The 22,569-nt window shown below is 50.4% G+C and overlaps 1 protein-coding gene across 1 annotated transcript in view; it reads right to left on the bottom strand.

The window, feature by feature from the left end:
* The window catches only part of AK3 (adenylate kinase 3), a 64,040-nt gene extending 42,076 nt beyond the window's left edge, over positions 1-21,964 (bottom strand). The window contains exon 1 of the mRNA XM_075317577.1: positions 21,392-21,964. Coding sequence (XP_075173692.1) covers positions 21,392-21,539 — 148 coding nt within the window. The 5' untranslated portion in view covers positions 21,540-21,964. The remainder of the gene's footprint in view (positions 1-21,391) is intronic.
* Between the last annotated feature and the right edge of the window lie 605 nt (positions 21,965-22,569).

Below are 22,569 nucleotides of genomic sequence, written 5' to 3'. Positions count from 1 at the left end.
ATTCTGCTCAGCGAATTGGTGTGGAATCTATCTAGGGTGGTCAGGGGAGCCAGGGGCCAACGAAAAGTTTGGTCAGGGGTCACCATCTCACTCCTCTCTAGACACAGGGTTTTCTTTCCCTGTCACCATACACGTGGTACTTCCCCATACCTAACGTGACAATAAAATTCTCCCCTGTAATATAGTACAGGACAGCAAGGGTGACAATTGCAAGGATGAAGCAGGAAGTGAGCAGGAAGCCGCAAAGGATCATTTGCTGTTAATTAAACATCCGAAGGCAGGGAAAAAGATGCCGGTGCTGATTGTTATGACATGCAAGCCCCGCGACCAATGTCATATGGGCCAGGAAACATAAGTTCCAATATTGCTGGAACAGCGCTGGCACCAATTGAGAATAGGCCTTTTTATTTTTATAAGGGCGCATATGGGCAATGAGAAGGGGTTTGTCAAATAGCCTGCAGGACACCTTGAATTTCTGAATTTCTGTAGAATTTGATTGAGGCTGCTTATTTATTATCCAATCTATTCTGCATTGAAACCGTTCATCATTTTTTTTCTGCCGTCCACATCCACGGAGATCAGCTACTGTACCATGGGTTGTAAACGTCTTGATTTGTTACACACCGTGGACAAAGGAACACATCTCTGGAGATGGACTTGTAACCTTGAGATTGTTGATATTTTTCAACAATTTTTGTTCTCAAGTCCTCAGGCAGTCTCAGGTTGAGTCAACTTCTCCCCTTTTTATCTGGTTTCAAGTGTCTCTTTCATATTGCCCACATCTGTTACTTGCTACAGGTGAGTTTGAACGACCATCATATCGTTGAAACAGAGTTCTTTACCCAAAATTTTGGAAAGGTGTCAATAATTTTGTCTTGCCCACTATTGGAGTTTTGTGTGAAAGTATATCCAATTTGCCTTTTTTTCTATGATTTATTTTTTGTATTCCAATACACACAAAGGAAATAAACATGTGCATAACAAAAGATTTGTAATTGCAATAATTTTTTGGGAGAAATACTTCATTTTCTGGAACAATTCCAAGGGTACCAACACTTTCGGCCTTGCCTGTATATGACATATCCCCTATATATGCACAGATTTAATGAAGAAAATAGGGCTTCTGAAATAATGGCAACTAGTGATGAGCGAGTACTAAAATGCTCGGGAGCTCGAGGCTCGGGCCGAGCATCTCAAAATACTCGTGTACTCGGCCCGAGCACCGAGCCCAATGTTATCCTATGGGAGACCCGAGTATTATTCTGAAATGACCCCCGGCAGCATGTAGAAACCATAAAACTGTAAATTAAAAAAAAAAACGTGCGTGTGTGTGTAAGCGTGCATATATATATACACGCGGAGTGGAGTGCGGGAGGGGCCGTAGCCGAGCGGGGAAGTGTCGGGCTAAAGGCACGGTCATGCTGTGCGGGCCGGCCAATCACTGCAATTCCACAAGTAACAGGGCTGTGGCATTGCAGTGGTCTGCCAGCCAATCCCTGCATAAGGGATGGCTGTAAAAAGAGCGCCAACATGAAGACCACGAGTACAGCACGAGTATCGCGAGATTACTCGGTCCCCGCCGAGTAGCCCGAGTACAGTGATACTCGTGCGAGTACCGAGTAGTAACAAGCATGCTCGCTCATCACTAATGGCAACGTATCTGTAAAAAAAAAAATCAGATGCAATATGGATGATCCAGTTTTTTTGTTTTGTTTACACACTCAAAGAGTTGCATAGTCCGAGGTCATCTGAAATACGCAAAGACTTGTACATGCTATGGATTTTGTTTTTTTTAAAGAAACTGTGTGAAAAAATCCTATCATCTGAACATTCTTATTGAATTATAGAGTGTTCCATCTTATTTTAATACATACAAAACAAAAAGACGTCCGTGTAATCCACCTGTCTGACCGAGCCCTAAATTTACCATAAAGATGTTAAAGACCATTCTCAGATAATAAGCAACCCCCAACCTACTCTCCTCACAGCTAGAGCGCCCCCTCTATACTCCTCAGCCCGCCAAGTATGGCGGTGCCATTCCATGCATTTCATAGGCCTCATGTTTACAGTGAGCATTAGACATATCTGGAGTTCAGCTTATTTTCCATTGCATATATATGTCTGCCTTTCTTTAGTCACATTGAAACAAGGACAAATCTTTCCGTTGACGTCTGATTACAGCCAACTGCAATGTCTTATTATCTGACATTACTAAAGCAATGCCTAAGTAGGCCATATTCAGACTTCATAATGTGGAGCAACTGATGAGTAAAAATAATAGAAAAAAGTCAATTTACACATTAGCTAATTGGTCAGTCCAAATACTGGGTCCACTCAGCCACAGCAGCACTAATTATATATATATATATATATATATATATATATATATATATATATATATATATATATATACACATACTGTGAGACTCATGTGGGATTAGTGGATGAGGGCAGGTATATCTCACCCCGGTATCGGTCCTATGTGACTTAGCCTGGCCAGGATCACCTGGCTACTAATGGATTAATGGGAGGTGAAGGACGGAGGTAAAAGGAATCTGGGAAGTTGGGGGAGGGTCTCCATCTGGGAACACAGTAAGCCTGTCTGTGTAGGAGACACTTGTGAGGAGCAGTGCCTGATGTTTGTATGGTTTAGCTGGAAGGGAGAAGCCCTCCAGTTGGTAGTTAGGATAACACCGTGTATAGTTAGTGCCGGACAGGCAAGGATTTATTTTGTTGGTGTTTTTTTTTCTTTTTGTTTATGCTTCACTGCAATAAACCTGACCAAGCGTCAGTTACACCTTGAATTCGGCTGTCTGCCTGAGATGAATACGTGCCCTTTGAACCCAGCAAAGGCGATCCCGGAGCGTGTTGTCACATTGTGGTGGAGAATGCAGGCAGCACGTTACAGCGCATCATAATGGATGACGTGGTGAAAGCGCTGGTACAATCCGCAGCTGTGCAGCGGGAGGCTAATCGCTTGATGTCGGCACAGTTGAAGGAACTGGTGGAATCGACGGTTAAAGACCGCCAACTTTTGCAGCAGGTGGCGCAGCGTCTGGCGACCGTACCGGAGAGTAATGCGGAGGCTGACCAGAGGGTGATTCATGTGAGTCGGTGCTGGCAGAAATTAACCACAGAGGACGATGTGGAAGCTTACCTGACCACGTTTGAACGGACGGCGGAGCGGGAAAAGTGGCCAAAGGAGCGATGGGCCGACTTGCTTGCACCGTTTCTGGCAGGTGAGGCCCAAAAAGCCTACTTTGATCTTGAGCCTGAAGCAGCGCATGACTTTGATAAACTAAAAGCCGAGATCCTTGCCCGGCTGGGAGTGACGACGGCCGTGCGAGCACAGAGAGTTTATCAATGGACTTATCAGCCCGATAAACCACCGCGGTCACAGATGTTTGACCTCATTCACTTGACCAAGAAATGGCTACAGCCCGAGGTTTTGACGGCGCCAGAGATGGTACAAAGAATCGTTCTTGATAAATACCTAAGAGCTCTACCGCCATCTCTGAAGAGGTGGGTAAGCCATGGAAACCCCAAGACAGCGGATCAGCTAGTGGATCTAGTGGAGCGTTATTCCTTGGCAGAAGGACTTATGGACGATGCTACACATCCTCGCTCTTCCCCTTCTCGACGAGGATCTGGTAAGACTGTTCCAGGGTCATGGGGAGGAGGAAAATATCCTAAGGCAGTGGAGGAGGAAAACAGGACTGCTGGCCCTGTGAGGGCTAAGGTGCCAAACTATGGTCTTAGCAAGGGGCCCGTGAGGTGTTTCCGCTGCCAGGAGGTGGGCCACATTGCTGCAAACTGTCCAGTAACTGCAGAACCAATGCAGTGTGATGTCACGGACTTTGAAAAACGCAGGGCTATGGTTGCACGGGTAGTGTGTGTTGCTGCATGTCAAGGCGATATGAAAAAACACCTGTGTGAAGTGTCCATTGATGGCAATACTGTTGTTGCACTATTAGACTCGGGAAGTGTGGTGACTCTGGTAAAGGCCAGTCTGGTAGCAGTCCCGATGGGACCGTCAGATAAATTTTCTGTGACATGTGTGCATGGAGACACCTGCTCGTACCTCACAACGGTCTCCTGCATTACTACGCCCTATGGGTCTGTGCATCATAAGGTGGGACTAGTACCAGCACTATTGCATGATATCATTTTGGGCAGGGATTTTCCCCACTTCTGGCAGTTGTGGGAGAACCAATTAGTACCCCAGGGTAGCCGCACGGATGATCCTTCTCCCACACCTTGTGTGGGCCCGGAGCCACTAGAGGATGCCCCACAAGAGGGTTCAGAGGAGGAATCCGCTGAAAACAACCCCCAGTTCCCCTTTTCAGTTCTGGCGGGTGATTCCGATGAACCCGGGGCAGAGGCGGACACGGGTGGCTGTCCCCCTTCCTCTTGGCTGAATTTGGAAGTCCAGAAAGATGACTTCCAAAGTGAGCAAATGAGAGATCCTACCCTTACTCAGGCTATAAAAAATGTTAAAATGATAAACGGGGTGCAGGTGGATGCAGGTACTAGGCTGTCTTACCCCTACATGGCACTGGAGAATGACTTTCTCTATCAGATAGAGAAGAAGGGGGATGACACAGTACAACGATTGGTTGTGCCAAGAGCCTACAGGCGGAGAGTGCTGGACCTGGCACACGGACACATGATGGGGGGACACCTGGGGGTCCAGAAAACTACCGAAAGGATATTACACTGTTTTGTTTGGCCCGGCATGCATCACGATATTCGCACCTATTGCGAGTCTTGTCCCGAATGCCAAATCTCTGCGCCTAGGCCCCGTTTTTGTAGCCCCTTAGTACCTCTGCCTATCATCGAGATCCCATTTGAGAGAATTGGGATGGATTTAGTTGGACCCCTCCCCAAGTCTGCACGAGGACACCAGCACATCCTTGTCATCTTGGATTATGCCACTCGTTACCCCGAGGCCATCCCTTTGCGTAACACGGCCACCAAGACCATTGCCAAGGAGCTGGTCCATGTGTTTAGTCGGGTTGGTGTCCCAAAACAAATACTCACAGACCAAGGAACCCCCTTTATGTCTAAAGTAATGAAAGAACTCTGCAGGCTGTTACAAATAGCACAGTTACGCACCTCCGTGTATCACCCTCAAACGGACGGACTGGTCGAACGGTTTAACGAAACTTTGAAACAGATGCTCCGTAAGGCGATAGACAAGGACGGGAAGAACTGGGACTACTTACTCCCGTATTTGCTTTTTGCCATCCGGGAGGTGCCCCAGTCTTCCACCGGGTTCTCTCCTTTCGAGCTTCTGTACGCCCGATGTCCCCGTGGACTGTTAGATGTCGCTAAAGAAACCTGGGAGGGACAGGTCACCCCGTTCAAAAGCGTAATAGACCATGTAACCCAAATGCAGGACCGAATTGCGGCGGTGATGCCCATCGTTAAAGAGCATATGATACAGGCTCAAGGAGCACAGAAAAGGATTTATGATAGGGGGGCCAAGATCCGTACTTTTGCACCCGGAGATAGGGTGTTGATCCTGGTCCCCACGGCAGAAAGCAAATTTCTGGCAAAGTGGCAAGGCCCCTTTGAAATTAAGGAACGGGTGGGTGAGGTAAACTACAAAGTGTACCAGGCTGGTAAAAGGAAGCCAGAACAGATTTATCACGTGAATCTGATAAAACCCTGGAAGGACCGTCCAGCTCTGTCAGCAGGTCTGGCCCTTCCGGTCTGCAAGCAGACCATACCGGATGTCGGGACGGCGGAGACTCTGTCGGAGCGGCAAAAGACCGACGTCAAGCAGTTTGTAATCAACAATCACGAGTTTTTCTCGGAAAAGCCCGGGCAGACCACTCTCATTAAACATGACATCATAACAGAGCCTGGGGTAACAGTTCAGGTAAAGCCCTACCGAATACCGGAGGCTCGGCGGGAAGCTGTCTCCCGAGAAGTGAAGACCATGTTAGAGTTAGGTGTAATCGAGGAATCGCATAGCGCCTGGTCGAGTCCGATTGTGTTAATACCGAAACCAGACGGCTCCATTAGATTCTGCAACGACTTCAGGAGATTAAATGCGGTCTCCAAATTTGATGCATACCCTATGCCACGGGTCGATGAATTAATAGATCGGCTTGGAAAAGCCCGGTATATCACGACCCTAGACTTAACGAAGGGCTATTGGCAGATCCCGCTAACAGAGGCCGCTAAAGAGAAAACCGCGTTTTCTACACCGGAAGGTTTATACCAGTATGTGTATATGCCGTTTGGACTACACGGGGCACCGGCAACCTTTCAAAGGTTGATGGACCGAGTCCTGAGGCCCCATAGGCAGTATGCTTCTGCGTATTTGGATGACATAGTCATTTACAGCCTGGACTGGGAGACGCACCTCCAGAAACTAGAGGCTGTGATTGAGGACCTGCGGGAGGCGGGTCTAACAGCAAACCCCAAGAAATGTCATATCGGGCTGGAAGAAGCCCGGTATTTGGGATACGTAATTGGGAGGGGAATTGTTAAATCCCAGATTGACAAGATACAAGCCATTCAGAAATGGCCGCAACCAGTCAACAAGAAGCAGGTGAGAGCGTTTTTGGGAATAGCCGGCTACTACCGACGGTTCATTCCCAATTTTGCGGCTACCGCTGTTCCCCTGACGGACCTTACCAAAGGGAAAGACTCTGTCATGATCAAATGGACCTCGGCAGCCGAAGAAGCCTTCCATAACTTAAAACTAGCTCTTTGCTCTCAACCTGTGCTAATGACTCCTGACTTCCGCAGCGAGTTCGTGGTCCAAACGGACGCTTCTGATGCCGGTATAGGGGCTGTATTGTCACAACTGAAGGACGGAGAGGAACATCCGGTCCTTTATCTTAGTCGGAAACTTAATAAGCATGAACGCAACTATGCCATAGTGGAAAAAGAATGCTTAGCCATTAAGTGGGCTCTAGAGTCCCTTAAATATTACTTGATTGGAAGGAAGTTCCGGCTGATCACTGACCATGCCCCTCTCAAGTGGATGCACTTGAATAGGGAACGGAATGGCCGAGTGACCCGGTGGTTCCTTGCACTTCAGGCCTACCGTTTTACAGTGGAGCACCGCCCGGGGGTGCGGATGGGGAATGCTGATGCCCTGTCTCGTGTGCACTGTTTTGTGGGTGCTGTTGCTCAGCTGCAGTGGTCTGAGCAGAGGGGGGGGATATGTGAGACTCATGTGGGATTAGTGGATGAGGGCAGGTATATCTCACCCCGGTATCGGTCCTATGTGACTTAGCCTGGCCAGGATCACCTGGCTACTAATGGATTAATGGGAGGTGAAGGACGGAGGTAAAAGGAATCTGGGAAGTTGGGGGAGGGTCTCCATCTGGGAACACAGTAAGCCTGTCTGTGTAGGAGACACTTGTGAGGAGCAGTGCCTGATGTTTGTATGGTTTAGCTGGAAGGGAGAAGCCCTCCAGTTGGTAGTTAGGATAACACCGTGTATAGTTAGTGCCGGACAGGCAAGGATTTATTTTGTTGGTGTTTTTTTTTCTTTTTGTTTATGCTTCACTGCAATAAACCTGACCAAGCGTCAGTTACACCTTGAATTCGGCTGTCTGCCTGAGGTGAATACGTGCCCTTTGAACCCAGCAAAGGCGATCCCGGAGCGTGTTGTCACAATACATACACACACACAGCAGTATATGGCAGCACTTATCTAGCTTGTGTAGTCTGTATGATTTCTAGTGATGAGCTAGCACTACATTGCTCAGGTGCTTGGTAGTCGAAACGAGGAGTCGGAAGCTCATATGGTCGTGCTTTGAGTATACAAGTATGATGGAAGTCAATGGAGAACGTGAGCATTTTTCAAAGAAGTCTTCAGGAAAAATGCTGGAGCTCCCCATTGACTTCCATTATACTCAGGTAATTGAGTTGCACCCATCCCATTGTCTGACTGCTCGTTATGAGAACCCGAGCATAGTAGTGCTCACTCGTCACTAATTGTGTCTAATACACGATTGTGTCCAATTCTACAAAGCTTTTACCTCAGAAAGCTACCTCAATTACTATATATAAAAACACTTTTATTTCAACTTGTTAAAATTACTAAACATCCCACATTGTGAAACAATGACACACACAAAAAATCCCAGGACCATGGGACAACCACAAAAATTCCTAAAAAGGGAACACAAATTGTTAGTTTATCAAAACATCAAATTGACAGTACTGCTAAGGGGATAGTATCTAGATGACCCTCAATCTCCTCCTTTCTCTACCTACCAATGGAGATATAATATACTAGAAGGTGGCCCGATTCTAACGCATCGGGTATTCTAGAATTTATTGTGTAGTTAATGTATGATTTTTGTTATATATATATATATATAGATGTTGTTGTGTGTAGTTGTCAAGTGTTTGTGTAGGGTGCTGTAAATGTTCTGGGTGTTGTCTGGGTGGGGGGGTGAGAGCGGTGTTGTTTGTGTGTTTCGTTGTTTTTGGAGCGCTGTGTGTCTGCAGTGTTGTCTGTGTGTGGTGCTGTGTGTGTTGCGCAGTTTATGTGCGTGTGGGTGTGGGGTGCGTGTGTTTTGGGGGAGGTATGTTTTGTGCAATGTGTGTGTGTTGCGCGGTATGTGCGTATATTTGTGTGTGCCGCGGTGTTTGTGTGTTGTGTGTGTGCGGCGTTGTCTGTGTGTGTGGGTGTCTGTGTAGGGGGGTGTTTGTGGTTGCCAGTGTGTGGTGTGTTGTGCGGTGCGTGTGTGGCGGTGTGTGTGTGTGTATTTTGGGGGGAGGTGTGCACCCCCCATCGTGCTCCATCCCCCATGCTGCACCCCCCATCGTGCTCCATCCCCCATGCTGCGCACCCCCCATCGTGTTTCAACCTCCCATTCTGGGCACCCCCCATCGTGCTCCATCCCCCATGCTGCGAACCCCCCATCATGTTTCATCCCCCCATTCTGGGCACCCCCCATCATGGTCCACCCCCCATGCTGCACCCCCCATCGTGCTGCATCCCCCATGCTTCACCCCCCATCGTGCTCCATCCCCCATGCTGCAAACCCCTCAGAGAGGAGTATAATGGGAGGAGTTGTCCTGGGGGGAGGTGTACAGGTGCCCAACGTGTGCGGGGGGCGTGGCCTAGCGGCATAGTGGGGGGCGTAGCCTAGCGGCATAGTGGGGGGCGTGGCCTAGCGGCATAGTGGGGGCGTTGCCTAGCAGCATAGTGGGGGCGTGGCCTAGCGGCATAGTGAGGAGGCGTGGCCTAGCGGCATAGTGTGAGGGGGCATGGCCTAGCGCCATAGTGTGAGGGGGCGTGGCCTATCGCCATAGTGTGAGGGGGCGTGGCCTATCGTCATAGTGCGAGGGGGCGTGGCCTAGCGCCATAGTGTGAGGGGCGTGGCCTAGCGCCAGTGTGAGGGGGCGTGGCCTAGCGCCATCGTGTGAGGGGCGTGGCCTAGCGCCAGTGTGAGGGAGCGTGGCCTAGCGGCATAGTGTGAGGGGGCGTCGCCTAGCGGCATAGTGTGAGGGGGCGTGGCCTAGCGGCATAGTGTCAGGGGCATGGCCTAGCGGCACAATGTGAAGGGGCGTGGCCTAGCGGCAAAGTATGAAGGGACGTGGCCTAGCTGCATAGTGTGAGGGGGCGTGGCCTAGCGCCAGTGTGAGGGAGCGTGGCCTAGCTGCATAGTGTGAGGGGCGTGGCCTAGCAACATAGTATGAGGGGGCGTGGCCTAGCGACATAGTATGAGGGGGCGTGGCCTAGCGGCAGCATGTGAGGGGCGTGGCCTATCTACACCGTGTGAGGGGTGTGGCCTAGCGGCATAGTGTGAGGAGGCGTGGCCTAGTTGTACCGCGTGAGGGGGCGTGGCCTAGCGGCACCGCTTGAAGGGCGTGACCTAGCGGCACAGTGTGAGGGGCGTGGCCTAGCGGCACAGTGTGAGGGGCGTTTCACAGTGTGGGATGTTTAGTAATTTTAACAAGTTGAAATTAAAGTGTTTTTATATATACTAATTGAGGTAGCTTTCTGAGGTAAAATATTTGATGCACTACCTTTGTGAATCTATATTTAAGCATTGGTACAAAGCTTTTACATCAATATTCTGGAGTAAAATGCATTCTCAAACCATTTTGGTCCAGCTCAGAGAAAGTGGGAGAAGATGGGGCAGGACAGGGTGAGGCAACCGCCCCATGTCAAATTCATGACAAGCGGTGGAGTTCGCCAGGCTACTACGGTAATCTTCCTCTATCAATGACTGGAGTAGGATTTGAGGTGAGACACACACCACTCGTCCCATGCTCCTGACTCGCGAGGAGTGCACGTCTTAGGCTACTTTCACACATCCGGATTTTTGCTCTGCTGCACAATACGGCGTTCTGCAGAAAAACCGCAACCGGCTTTTGTAACGCCAGTTGCGTTTTTGCATAGACTTACATTAGTGCCGTATTGTGCCGCAGGGGCTTGCGTTCGGTCCGGTTTTTGCCGCATGCGGCAGATTTAGCCGATGCCGCGGCCGGATCGAACGTTCCCTGCAATGTTTTTTGCTCCGGCAAAAAACACCGCATCGCGCCGCATTTTTCAATGCATACCTATGGAGGCCGGATGCGGCGCGATGCGGAAAAAAACGCATCCGGTCGCCGCATGCGTTTTTTTCCACTGCGCATGCTCAGTAGCATGCCGCAACCGGAAAAAAACGGACGGGCCGCATGTAAAAACTTATGCAACGGATGCGGTGTTTTCGCCGCATCCGTTGCATAGTTTTCACAGCCGGATTGAGCCGCAGTGCTCAAACCGGATGTGTGAAAGTAGCCTTAATGAATCAGGAGCACTTGATTCTAGCACACCTCCTCATTTTAATGAATCGAGGCCTGAGGGTTTTTTATGTGGATTTTGAAGCAGATTCTGTCCCTAACTTGAAAAAAAATCCTTCAAATTCCCTTTGAATAAGCTTCCTGATCATTTCAGGGGGAAGCACGATTATAGTGCACACTGTGGAGCATGTCAATTCTCAAGGGATTTCTGATTGAGGAAAACAGAACACCTCACTACAAATTTGAATATTGAATCAATTAAAGCAAAAAGATAGAGAGGACGGAGCATTGCCCCCCCTCCCCCCCCCGGGGCATTTGCGGAGGCCTGCATGACCCCTGATTGGTGGGGAGGTCAGGGTGTCATGGGTGGGGGGAGGGGGAGCGAGCCCATTTTGAAAGGATTGGATGGCCAAAGGGGAGGAGCGGCACTTTCCCGCTCCCCTGGCTGAAGGAAGAGTCGCAGCCACCTTACCTGCGGCAATGGAGTCGGTGGAACAAATCCTGGAGCGGCTGAGAGCGGCGGCTGGCGACCATCCTCCAGGCTGGCTGCAGGCGTCTGTGCAGGGACTCATCGGAGGGAGTCGGGAGGCGGTGGGGGCTCCCCCCCCACGTGAGCGGCGCCTCCGTAGATCCAGACCGCCGGAGCGGTTATCCCCTGAGGTGACTCCCCGGGCCCAGCGACGCACTAGAAGCCCCTCCGGGGACCCTCCAGGCCGGGCGCCATGTGCAAAAAAGTCCAGCAGGCCCCGGTCTGGGAGGAATTCAAGAGTGCGGCCGGGTCCAGCGGTGGAGAGCAGGCCTCTGCTGGAGTTGGGGGCGGGGCCTGCTCCCACTGTGTCAACGGTGGATGTCGGAGCTGCGGCGGCGCGCTCTGGTGATGTGCCTGCCGAGCGCCCTGAGCCCTGTCTGCGGTGGAGGTCGGATGAGGGGGCGGGCCCCAGCGGAGGGGGCGGATCAAGACGGCTGGGATCGGTAGTGCACCGGGCCTGGCGCGCAGGGCCCTCATCAACAGAGGCCCTGAATGACGGGGGGGCCCCGTGGAGTGGGATGTGGGAGCAGCGTCGGCAGGATCCAGAGGACCGCAGACAGCCCCCTGTTGCAGCCGGCTGGGGGGGCGGACATCAGCCACAGGATCAGCTCCTGGAGGGATCTTCCGGCCCTGCAGCAGCAGGGGCCAACGGCGGCGAAGCGGAGGTGCGGAGCCGGGAGTCTACAGAGCAGCCGGAGGGACGTCAGGAGTCTGGTGGTCCGGCTGACGGGGCCTCTACCCTCGTGCAGCCCGGTGAGTATGGTTCTATGTCTTGTTTGTCTGCCCAGTATTGTCAGGTACAGAACGCAAGGGGGGATGTAGGTCACCCAGGGTTTAGGCAGGGGATACCCACGGGGGGTGGAGGATATGTGTCAGGAAGGGGGGAGGTGGGAGAGCTTATAGGTTGTGTGCGTACGTTGCTGGAGCGGATTGGGGGGGCACGGGAACACTCAGGGCCAGTGGGGGCTTGGATTAATCCACCTCCCTTGGGCATTAGTGAAACGCCGGTTGCAGGTATTTCTTCCCCGGTGTCGGTTCAGACGGAAAAGAATAAGGAGGACAGGCTTCATTTAGATGATCGGGCGCGGGGCGAGGTTTTCGTCTGTTTTGAGGGTCCCTTGGGTTCCCATCTTAAGACAGAGGTGAGGGAGAAGATCTGGAAGGATGAATACGTAGAGATCTTCTCCCTGCTGCCGTTGGCAAAATTTAATTTGGACAAAGGTAAAAAGGATGATAGCAAGAAAGAAGAGGAGAAGAAGCGGCGATGGCGCTTGATCCCTCAGACGTTCACTAATTGGTTACAGGCTTTTGCTATTTTGGCGAGTGTGATAGGCGAAAAGGCGCCGGAGAACTGTTCACATTTGTTTTGCTATATGGACTCTATTGGTGAGGCTTACAGGGTGTATGGGGGACAGACATGGCTTAGGTATGACGAACAGTTTCGTCAGCGGAAGGCCGTTCGACCTTCTATTAGATGGGACCAAAAGGACATCGGGTTGTGGTTACAGGTTATGGCGCCGTCGAGGTATGGCCAGCCCTTTCAGGGCGGGGCCGGGTCTGCCGGCCAGTCCGGAACGCAGGGTGCCGGTAGTCAACAAGGTCAGGGGGGATCGCAAAAGCCCGGCGTGTGTTGGCAATTCAATGAGGGGCAATGCAAGTTCGGGGCCACCTGCCGTTTTAAGCACCTCTGTACCCATTGTAATGGGACCTCACATGGAGCGGCAAAGTGCTTTAAGAAAGGCAAATCCAAGCCCGGCACCACTCATACCCAAGGGTCTGACGCCGGTGAGCTTAGCCGCGATGCTTCCGTACCTAAATAGGTACCCTGATAGGGAGAAAGCTGAAGTTTTGCGGTTGGGATTTGGGGAGGGTTTCAGAATTCCGGCTCCCAATTTTAATGTGCCGGCGGCGACGAAGAACCTTTTGTCAGCTTACCAGCATTCGGTGGTCGTGGCCGAAAAATTAGGCAAGGAAGTGGCTTTGGGGAGGATGGCGGGGCCGTTCCAGGCCCCTCCTTTTCCTGATCTGGTGGTCTCGCCGCTGGGGGTGGTGCCAAAAAAGGAGCCGGGAAAATTCCGGCTGATTCACCATCTGTCTTACCCAAGAGGTAGGTCGGTAAATGACGGGATACCGGCTGAACTGTGTTCGGTGGTTTATACGTCATTTGATGAGGCCACAAGATGGAAAAAAAAATGTGGAAAGGGGGCACTTATGGCTAAGACGGATATTGAATCAGCTTTTCGGCTTTTGCCAGTGCATGCAGATTGTGTCCGGTTGTTGGGTTGCTTTTGGGAGGGGGCGTATTTTGTAGATCGCTGTTTGCCCATGGGGTGCTCAATCTCATGCGCATTTTTCGAAACGTTTAGTTGCTTTTTGGAGTGGGTTGTTCGGGACGTTTCGGGCTTGTCAGCATTGGTACATTACCTCGATGATTTTTTGTGTGTAGGTCCTGCCGATTCGGCGCAGTGTGCCGGGATCTTGGCAACTATGGAGTGGGTTGCGGACCGATTTGAGGTCCCCTTGGCGCCTGAAAAAACGGTGGGACCGACTACTAATTTAAGTTTTCTGCGCATTGTAATCGATTCAGTGGCCTGGGAAGTCCGGCTTCCTGAGGACAAGGTTGCGGCCATGAGGGACGAGGTGGCAAGGGCACGGCGGGTGAAGAAACTGCAATTAAGGGAAGTGCAGTCCCTACTGGGAAAACTTAACTTTGCTTGTCGGGTGATGCCAATGGGCCGGATTTTTTCGCGACAACTTGCCAGGGCAACGGCGGGGGTGCTTGCTCCGCACCATTACGTTCGGTTATCAGCAGAACACAAAGCGGACTTAGCAGTTTGGGGACAGTTTTTGGAACACTACAACGGTCGTTCCCTGATCATGGAGGATGCAGTGGACAATTTTGACTTGGAGTTGTTTACGGATGCGGCGGGCAGTTCAGGTTTCGGAGCTTTCTTCCAGGGTCAGTGGTGTGTGGGTCGGTGGCCGGACAACTGGACGGCTGCAGGCTTGACAAAGAATGTGGCGCTATTGGAAATTTTTCCAATAATGGTGGCACTTCATCTTTGGAGAGGCCAGTTGGCAAACAAGAAGATTCGTTTTAACTGTGACAACATGGGGGTGGTGCTGGCGATTAATCAGTTTTCGGCGTCCTCTCCTCCAGTCGTTCGGGTGTTACGGGAATTGGTATTGGTTTGTCTGCAAATTAACGCATGTATTACGGCGGCTCATGTGCCAGGTGTTCAGAACCTAATAGCTGATTCCCTCTCTCGTTTTCAGTGGGATCGGTTCCGGGTTTGCGCACCAGAGGCAGAGTCCAGCGGGTTGGAGTGCCCAGCACACCTTTGGAACGTGGTCTTCGGGCAGCGGGACCGCTAATTCGGGCGTCCTTGTCGGGTAACACGTGGACAGCATATCAGGCAGCATGGGGGCTTTGGGAGCAATGGTTGCAGGGTGGGGATTTATCTGAAGAGGATCAGTTGGGAATATTGTTGGAAAAGTTGGGGGAAGCGGCGGTAGCAGGGTGGTCGGTTGCGAAGGCAAATCGTTTCATGGCAGGGTTAGCATTTGGTTTCCGGTTACGAGGGTTACGAGATTTAACTAAGTGGTTTTTGGTTGTCCAGGCGTTGAAGGGTTTTCGCAGAGGACGAAAGCCACTGGATGGTAGACGACCAGTGTCATTCGGATTATTGGAACGGCTGGGTGGGGTGTTGGGGGAGGTCTGTACATCTTCGTTTGAGGAACATTTGTTTAGGTTGGCGTTTTCATTGGCGTTTTTTGGAGCTTTGCGGGTGGGGGAATTGGTATCTCCCAGTAAGTTGTCCCCTGGGGGTTTGAGTCGTGGTGACATTATGGCGGTGGACAGGGGAATTGAATTGTGGATAAGTAAATCTAAAACTGATCAACGGGGGGCAGGGAATTGAGTGTGTTTGGGAGCGGTTAGGGGATCGGATATGTGCCCGTTGAGGTGTTTCAAGAATTTTGAACAGATTCGTAAAAAGGTGGACGGCCCGCTGTTATGTCATGACGACGGGTCTTTCTTATCACGATATCAGTTTGTGAGTGTTTTCAGGGCGTGTTTGAAGTCGTTGGGGTTAGATCCTAAGTCTTTCGGATCGCATTCTTTTCGCATAGGGGCGGCAACAGAGGCATCCATGTGCGGTTTGTCTGAAGACGCGGTTAAACAGATTGGTAGGTGGAAGTCGGGGCATTTTAAGTTATACGTCCGCCCCAAGGCGGTGGTCGGAAACTGAGTGGGGACTCTTACGGTGAATGGGGGGGGGGGGGGCGGCCGGGGTGTGGGTGTTTCGTTTGAGGGTATCAGGCACTAAAATGGTTGTTTGTTTGTGCTTTTGTATTGCAGAAACACCCCTTCCCTCCCCCCCGCTGGTCTGGATCCTGGGCCATTCCTACGTGTATTGGGGAGCCCGGCGAGCGGATGCGAGAAGGAACGGGAGACAGTTAGGCTTCGCCAGGGACGTGGCTCTCGTACGATGGCTCGGGGTTCGGGGGTTAGGGTGGAGCAGGGTGTTACAAGAGGTGCATAAACGTGCCCGATTAGACAGGCCTCCTGAAGTGTTGGTCTTACACGTTGGGGGGAACGATATAGGGGAAAGGCCTTTCAGAATCCTAATAAAAGACATCAAGCACGACTTGTTGCGGCTATGGGTGTCCTTTCCAGGGATTACGGTGGTTTGGTCAGAGATGGTGGCGAGAAGGAGTTGGCGGAAAGCGCGGTCTGTTGATAGGCTGAACAAGGCGCGGGCAAAGGTTAATAGGGCGATTTCAAAGTTTGTTAGTCGGAATGGGGGTGTTTGTATCCGGCATGTGGAATTGGAAAGGACGGAAGAGGAATTTTGGTTGGCGGACGGGGTACACTTAAATGCGGTAGGGATCGATTTGTGGGCCCTCGGCCTGCAGGGAGGTATTGAAAGGGCCCTGAGGTTGAGGGGGGTCTCAGGCACTTGAAGGTTATCAAGGTGCCTTCGTTGTGGCGTGTTATTGGTGGGTCCTTGAAGTTGGTTTAAAATTGTTCGGGGAATCCATACGGGTGTGGATCCCCTCATTGGCACAATTGCTGGTCACCTGGTGATTTGGAGGGGAATCCCGACGGGGATATCGGGGCCCCTGTGGGTGTGTTGGGGTTAACGAAGGATTAACCCTTACAGTTTGGTGCGCCTGAGCCAGTGTGGGTAACGGCTGGGAGCAAGTTGGTTTTATGGTTCGGTTTATGGGAATCACCAGGGTTGTAGCTTCAAGGACCTTACCATATTGCAATTTTATTGGTTATGTATTTATGTTAATAAATGGCTGCTATGGCCAGAATTATCCAAAGATATTCGGTGTCTGCGTAGTCATTTTAGATAAGAATGGGAATGGTGGAAGGAGACGGGAGGAAGACCGGAGTCAGCAATTCCAGGGTCAAGACAAAAAGAAAAAAAAACAACAACGAAACAACACACATACAACAAAATATACATAGCAAACAAAAGTCAAATAGTTTGTGACAGCTGTCCTTTTATAATGGTGTGATGCAGTGTGACTGATAGCCTCAGTAATGAATAACATGGTGGCTAAGTGGTTAGCACGGTGCAGCACTGGATCCTGGGTTTGAATTTACAAGTTTCTGTCTTGTCCCCATGTTTGTAGGATTACCTTTTGCTCACTGATCTGCACTGATGATGTCAGTGCCAACGATCGCTTTACAGCGCTATGGAACAGGATAGTGCTATATTTTATACTCATTTATTACCTGTAAAGTTACGTGGTGGATGACAATCTAAATGTGCCTAAAGCAATTCTGACAGTGACAACTTAATGGCTGGTCAGTGTAAAATTAATGACTCACTGACAGCTGCTCCTGCAGCAGTGATGTGACATCTGCAGCTGGTGACCACTGCAGCCAATCACTGGACTCCGTGATCGTGTGTCGATTACATTGGCATGAACACTGAAGCTCATGATTGTCTGCGAACTATGTTAGCGTAATCACTGATGCCAGTGATTGGCTGCAGCAGTCATGACATCACCACTGCAGCCAGTCACCAAAGATTGGTCAGTGAATAAAGCTCATACTCACATTTCTTTATAATTTATAGTACTAGTGACTTCAACACAACAAAGCACAGTCATTTTTATAGAAATGTCGTTCCTCACAGTCACCTTTGTTCCACATACCATGAACTTGTACAGAGCGAGGCCACGTGGTGTACACTGCCGGCACGCTTGTAGCCCTTCCTCCACGGCATGACAGCTGATCTGACAAACCTATAACCTGCCATCAATACTTATGGTAGGTTTCTCCATGCAGTTCTGTCCTGACATATGGCGTGCCATAAAGGTACAGAACCTCCTACCGCCGTCATCTGTACGGTTCAATGCGTTTACAAGGACAGCATAGTGGTTAGAGCAAGATCATGGCTCGGTACGGAGCGTACACAGTGTATATACTCACCGCCATGTACAGTTAGGTCCAGAAATATTTGGACAGTGACACAATTTTCGCGAGTTGGGCTCTGCATGCCACCACATTGGATTTGAAATGAAACCTCTACAACAGAATGCAAGTGCAGATCGTAACGTTTAATTTGAAGGTTTGAACAAAAATATCTGATAGAAATTGTAGGAATTGTACACATTTCTTTACAAACACTCCACATTTTAGGAGGTCAAAAGTAATTGGACAAATAAACGAAACCCAAAAAAAAAATTTTTATTTTCAATATTTTGTTGCGAATCCTTTGGAGGCAATCACTGCCTTAAGTCTGGAACCCATGGACATCACCAAACGCTGGGTTTCCTCCTTCTTAATGCTTTGCCAGGCCTTTACAGCCGCAGCCTTCAGGTCTTGCTTGTTTGTGGGTCTTTCCGTCTTAAGTCTGGATTTGAGCAAGTGAAATGCATGCTCAATTGGGTTAAGATCTGGTGATTGACTTGGCCATTGCAGAATGTTCCACTTTTTTGCACTCATGAACTCCTGGGTAGCTTTGGCTGTATGCTTGGGGTCATTGTCCATCTGTACTATGAAGCGCCGTCCGATCAACTTTGCGGCATTTGGCTGAATCTGGGCTGAAAGTATATCCCGGTACACTTCAGAATTCATCCGGCTACTCTTGTCTGCTGTTATGTCATCAATAAACACAAGTGACCCAGTGCCATTGAAAGCCATGCATGCCCATGCCATCACGTTGCCTCCACCATGTTTTACAGAGGATGTGGTGTGCCTTGGATCATGTGCCGTTCCCTGTTTTCTCCAAACTTTTTTCTTCCCATCATTCTGGTACAGGTTGATCTTTGTCTCATCTGTCCATAGAATACTTTTCCAGAACTGAGCTGGCTTCATGAGGTGTTTTTCAGCAAATTTAACTCTGGCCTGTCTATTTTTGGAATTGATGAATGGTTTGCATCTAGAAGTGAACCCTTTGTATTTACTTTCATGGAGTCTTCTCTTTACTGTTGACTTAGAGACAGATACACCTACTTCACTGAGAGTGTTCTGGACTTCAGTTGATGTTGTGAACGGGTTCTTCTTCACCAAAGAAAGTATGCGGTGATCATCCACCACTGTTGTCATCCGTGGACGCCCAGGCCTTTTTGAGTTCCCAAGCTCACCAGTCAATTCCTTTTTTCTCAGAATGTACCCGACTGTTGATTTTGCTACTCCAAGCATGTCTGCTATCTCTCTGATGGATTTTTTCTTTTTTTTCAGCCTCAGGATGTTCTGCTTCACCTCAATTGAGAGTTCCTTAGACCGCATGTTGTCTGGTCACAGCAACAGCTTCCAAATGCAAAACCACACACCTGTAATCAACCCCAGACCTTTTAACTACTTCATTGATTACAGGTTAACGAGGGAGACGCCTTCAGAGTTAATTGCAGCCCTTAGAGTCCCTTGTCCAATTACTTTTGGTCCCTTGAAAAAGAGGAAGCTATGCATTACAGAGCTATGATTCCTAAACCCTTTCTCCGATTTGGATGTGAAAACTCTCATATTGCAGCTGGGAGTGTGCACTTTCAGCCCATATTATATATATAATTGTATTTCTGAACATGTTTTTGTAAACAGCTAAAATAACAAAACTTGTGTCACTGTCCAAATATTTCTGGACCTAACTGTATTTACACAGACACTTTCCTACATCGTACCCCCCTTAATGGACGACCGGTCACTGGATTTTAATCCATACTCAGTATGTCCCCCAGGTTCTGATTCTGGAACCCTTTTTCACCCTCTTTTGTGCCCCTGGTAATAATGATGCAGAACTTCCCACCAACCATCGGGGCATACACCACAGGACCTGTGGCCCTTTGTTTTGTTTCCCCCGAAGGTGGCCAATCAAATTATGGGCGTGTCGACAGAGTTGTCCTATGGTATACGCCCAGTTGTCAAATGGAAAATTTCATTTGCATCATTATTACAGGAATGCACAAAAGAAAAACAGTTCAAGAATCAGTGGAGGAGCAGCAGTTGGAGAAGGGGGCTTTGTTTTAATTAAAAAATCCTGTAAAATGTCTGCTTTATCAAAGACAGATGTGGTTCAATGTCACTGGTGCTGCAGGGAATACAGGGCAGTATGTTTAGAAATCTTCACCGATGCATCCTATGTTGAACAATGTGGTTTCCCCTATCAACCAGCCACATTGAGCTGTCTCATAAGGGTATGAATGTAAGGAAAGAAGGGATCTGATTGGGTGACCGTGACAACGCCTACAGTTTTCTGACTCGAATTATAATGAACATACAAAGCTCCAATCACAGGAATGATGAAACGTAGAGCAGGCTACCATGTCATCACGGAGTCTGCCCATGACATCATCGGGTCTGCCCATGACATCCCCGGGTCTGCCCAAGTCATCCCCGGGTCTGCCCAAGTCATCCCCGGGTCTGCCCAAGTCATCCCCGGGTCTGCCCAAGACGTCATTGGGTCTGCCCAAGTCATCACCGGGTCTGCCCAAGTCATCACCGGGTCTGCCCAAATCATCACCAGGTTTTCCCAAGACATCACCGGGTCTGCCCATGTCATCATTGGGTATGCCCATGTCATCACCAGGTCTGCCCATGTCGTCACTGGGTATGCCCAAGTCATCACCGGGTTTGCCCAAGTCATCACCGGGTCTGCCCAAGTCATCACCGGGTCTGCCCAAGTCATCACCGGGTCTGCCCAAGTCATCACCGGGTCTGCCCATAACATCACCGGGTCTGCCCATAACATCACCGGGTCTGCCCATAACATCACCAGGTCTGCCCATAACATCACCAGGTCTGCCCATAACATCACCAGGTCTGCCCATAACATCACCAGGTCTACCCATAACATCACCAGGTCTGCCCATAACATCACCAGGTATGCCCATAACATCACCGGGTCTACCCATAACATCACCAGGTATGCCCATAACATCACCAGGTCTGCCCATAACATCACCAGGTCTGCCCATAACATCACCAGGTCTACCCATAACATCACCAGGTCTGCCCATAACATCACCAGGTATGCCCATAACATCACCGGGTCTGCCCAAGTCATCACCGGGTCTACCCAAGTCATCACCAGGTCTGCCCATAACATCACCAGGTCTGCCCATAACATCACCAGGTCTACCCATAACATCACCAGGTATGCCCATAACATCACTGGGTCTGGCCAAGTCATCACCGGGTCTGGCCAAGTCATCACCAGGTCTGCCCATAACATCACCAGGTATGCCCATGTCATCACCAGGTATGCCCATGTCACCACCAGGTATGCACATAACATCACTGTGTCCATGATGTCATTGGGCCTGTCCATGATATCACTGCTCTGCCCATGAAATCCCCAGGTCTACCCATGTCATCACTGGGTATGCCCATGCCATGCCATCATTGGTCTGACCATGCCATCACCGGGTGTGCACATGTCATCAATGGGTCTGCCCGTGACATCACTGGGTAGGACAGGTCATCACCGGGTCTGCTCAATGCTCATGACATGGTGGCTGTAACACCTCGGTGACAGGTGAGGATTGGAAAGTGCAGGCTCCTTTCACCTTCACAACCACCAGGAGATCATGCCTGAACCGTAGATCCCCCCTCCCGCCACTGGCACTCCGCTGTACCTGTCTTCTTCTGGATGTTCAGCCTCAGCAGGTCTCCGCTGGACAAGTGCTTGAGGGCGAAGTGTTTCACGATCCTGTCGGAGATCGTCCCCTTCCCTGAGCCCGGGGGCCCCATGATCACCGCCCGGAACAGAATACGAGCCACCATTGTGCAGATAAAATTGCGACTGATCAGTTGTAAAAGTTGATGTTAGGTGTTGAACACAGTGGCCTGTACGATCAGCGCACAGATCCCGCACGATCGGTGGTGCGCGCAGGTTAATAATGTGCCTTACAAAATGGAAAAGGGGAAAAACTTAGAAAAGAAAGTGCAGAGGCTTCATGTGGACCCGGGCTGCGATCACGTCCTGCACCCCCTCCTCCTCCAGCATGGACTTAGTTATTCCTCCCCCTGTGCTCTGCCCTCCTCCTCCACAGGGTCTCAGGTGACGGAGGAGGAGAGCAGCTGCCGACGGAGGAGGAGAGCAGCAGGAAGGCTCCGCAGCCGCCCCTGTCCTGCCATCACTCCGCCAACTTCTGCCTATGACCAGCGGCCATGGGGAGCTGCGTGACCAAAGGCACAGACTGGCACGGGGCCGGCCGCGGGCAAAGTGACGGCCGGAGGGCCTGCGTGACGTCATGAGCATGTGATCTCCGCTGTGCCGCATGCAGAAAAGCGCTGCACCGTGCACTCTATATATAGTACTGTGCACTCTATACATACTGCTCTGCACTGTATACTCTAACTGCACATAGGCTGCTATGTCTAGGACACAGCTCTGCACTGTACACACTGCTCTGCTATGCGGGAGACACGGCTCTGGACTGGAAACATGGCTCTTCTATGTAGGAGACACGGCTCTGCATCGGTCACACGGCTCTACTATGTAGGAGACATGGCTTTGCACCATACACATGGCTCTGCTATGTAGGAGACACAGCTCTGCACTGTACATGGCTCTGCTATGTAGGAGACACGGCTCTGCACCATACACATGGCTCTGCACTGTACACATGTCTCTGCTATGTAGGAGACACGGCTCTGCACTGTACACATTGCTCTGCACTGTACACATGTCTCTGCTATGTAGGAGACACGGCTCTGCACTGTACACATGTCTCTGCTATGTAGGAGACATGGCTCTGCACTGTACATACGGCTCTGCTATGTAGGAGACACGGCTCTGACCTTGGCCCTT

Source organism: Anomaloglossus baeobatrachus, chromosome 1 (assembly GCF_048569485.1).
Source record: "Anomaloglossus baeobatrachus isolate aAnoBae1 chromosome 1, aAnoBae1.hap1, whole genome shotgun sequence".
Lineage (NCBI taxonomy): Eukaryota > Metazoa > Chordata > Amphibia > Anura > Aromobatidae > Anomaloglossus > Anomaloglossus baeobatrachus.
The sequence above is the reverse complement of the archived record's forward strand: the minus strand, read 5'-3'. Positions and strand labels throughout refer to the sequence as shown.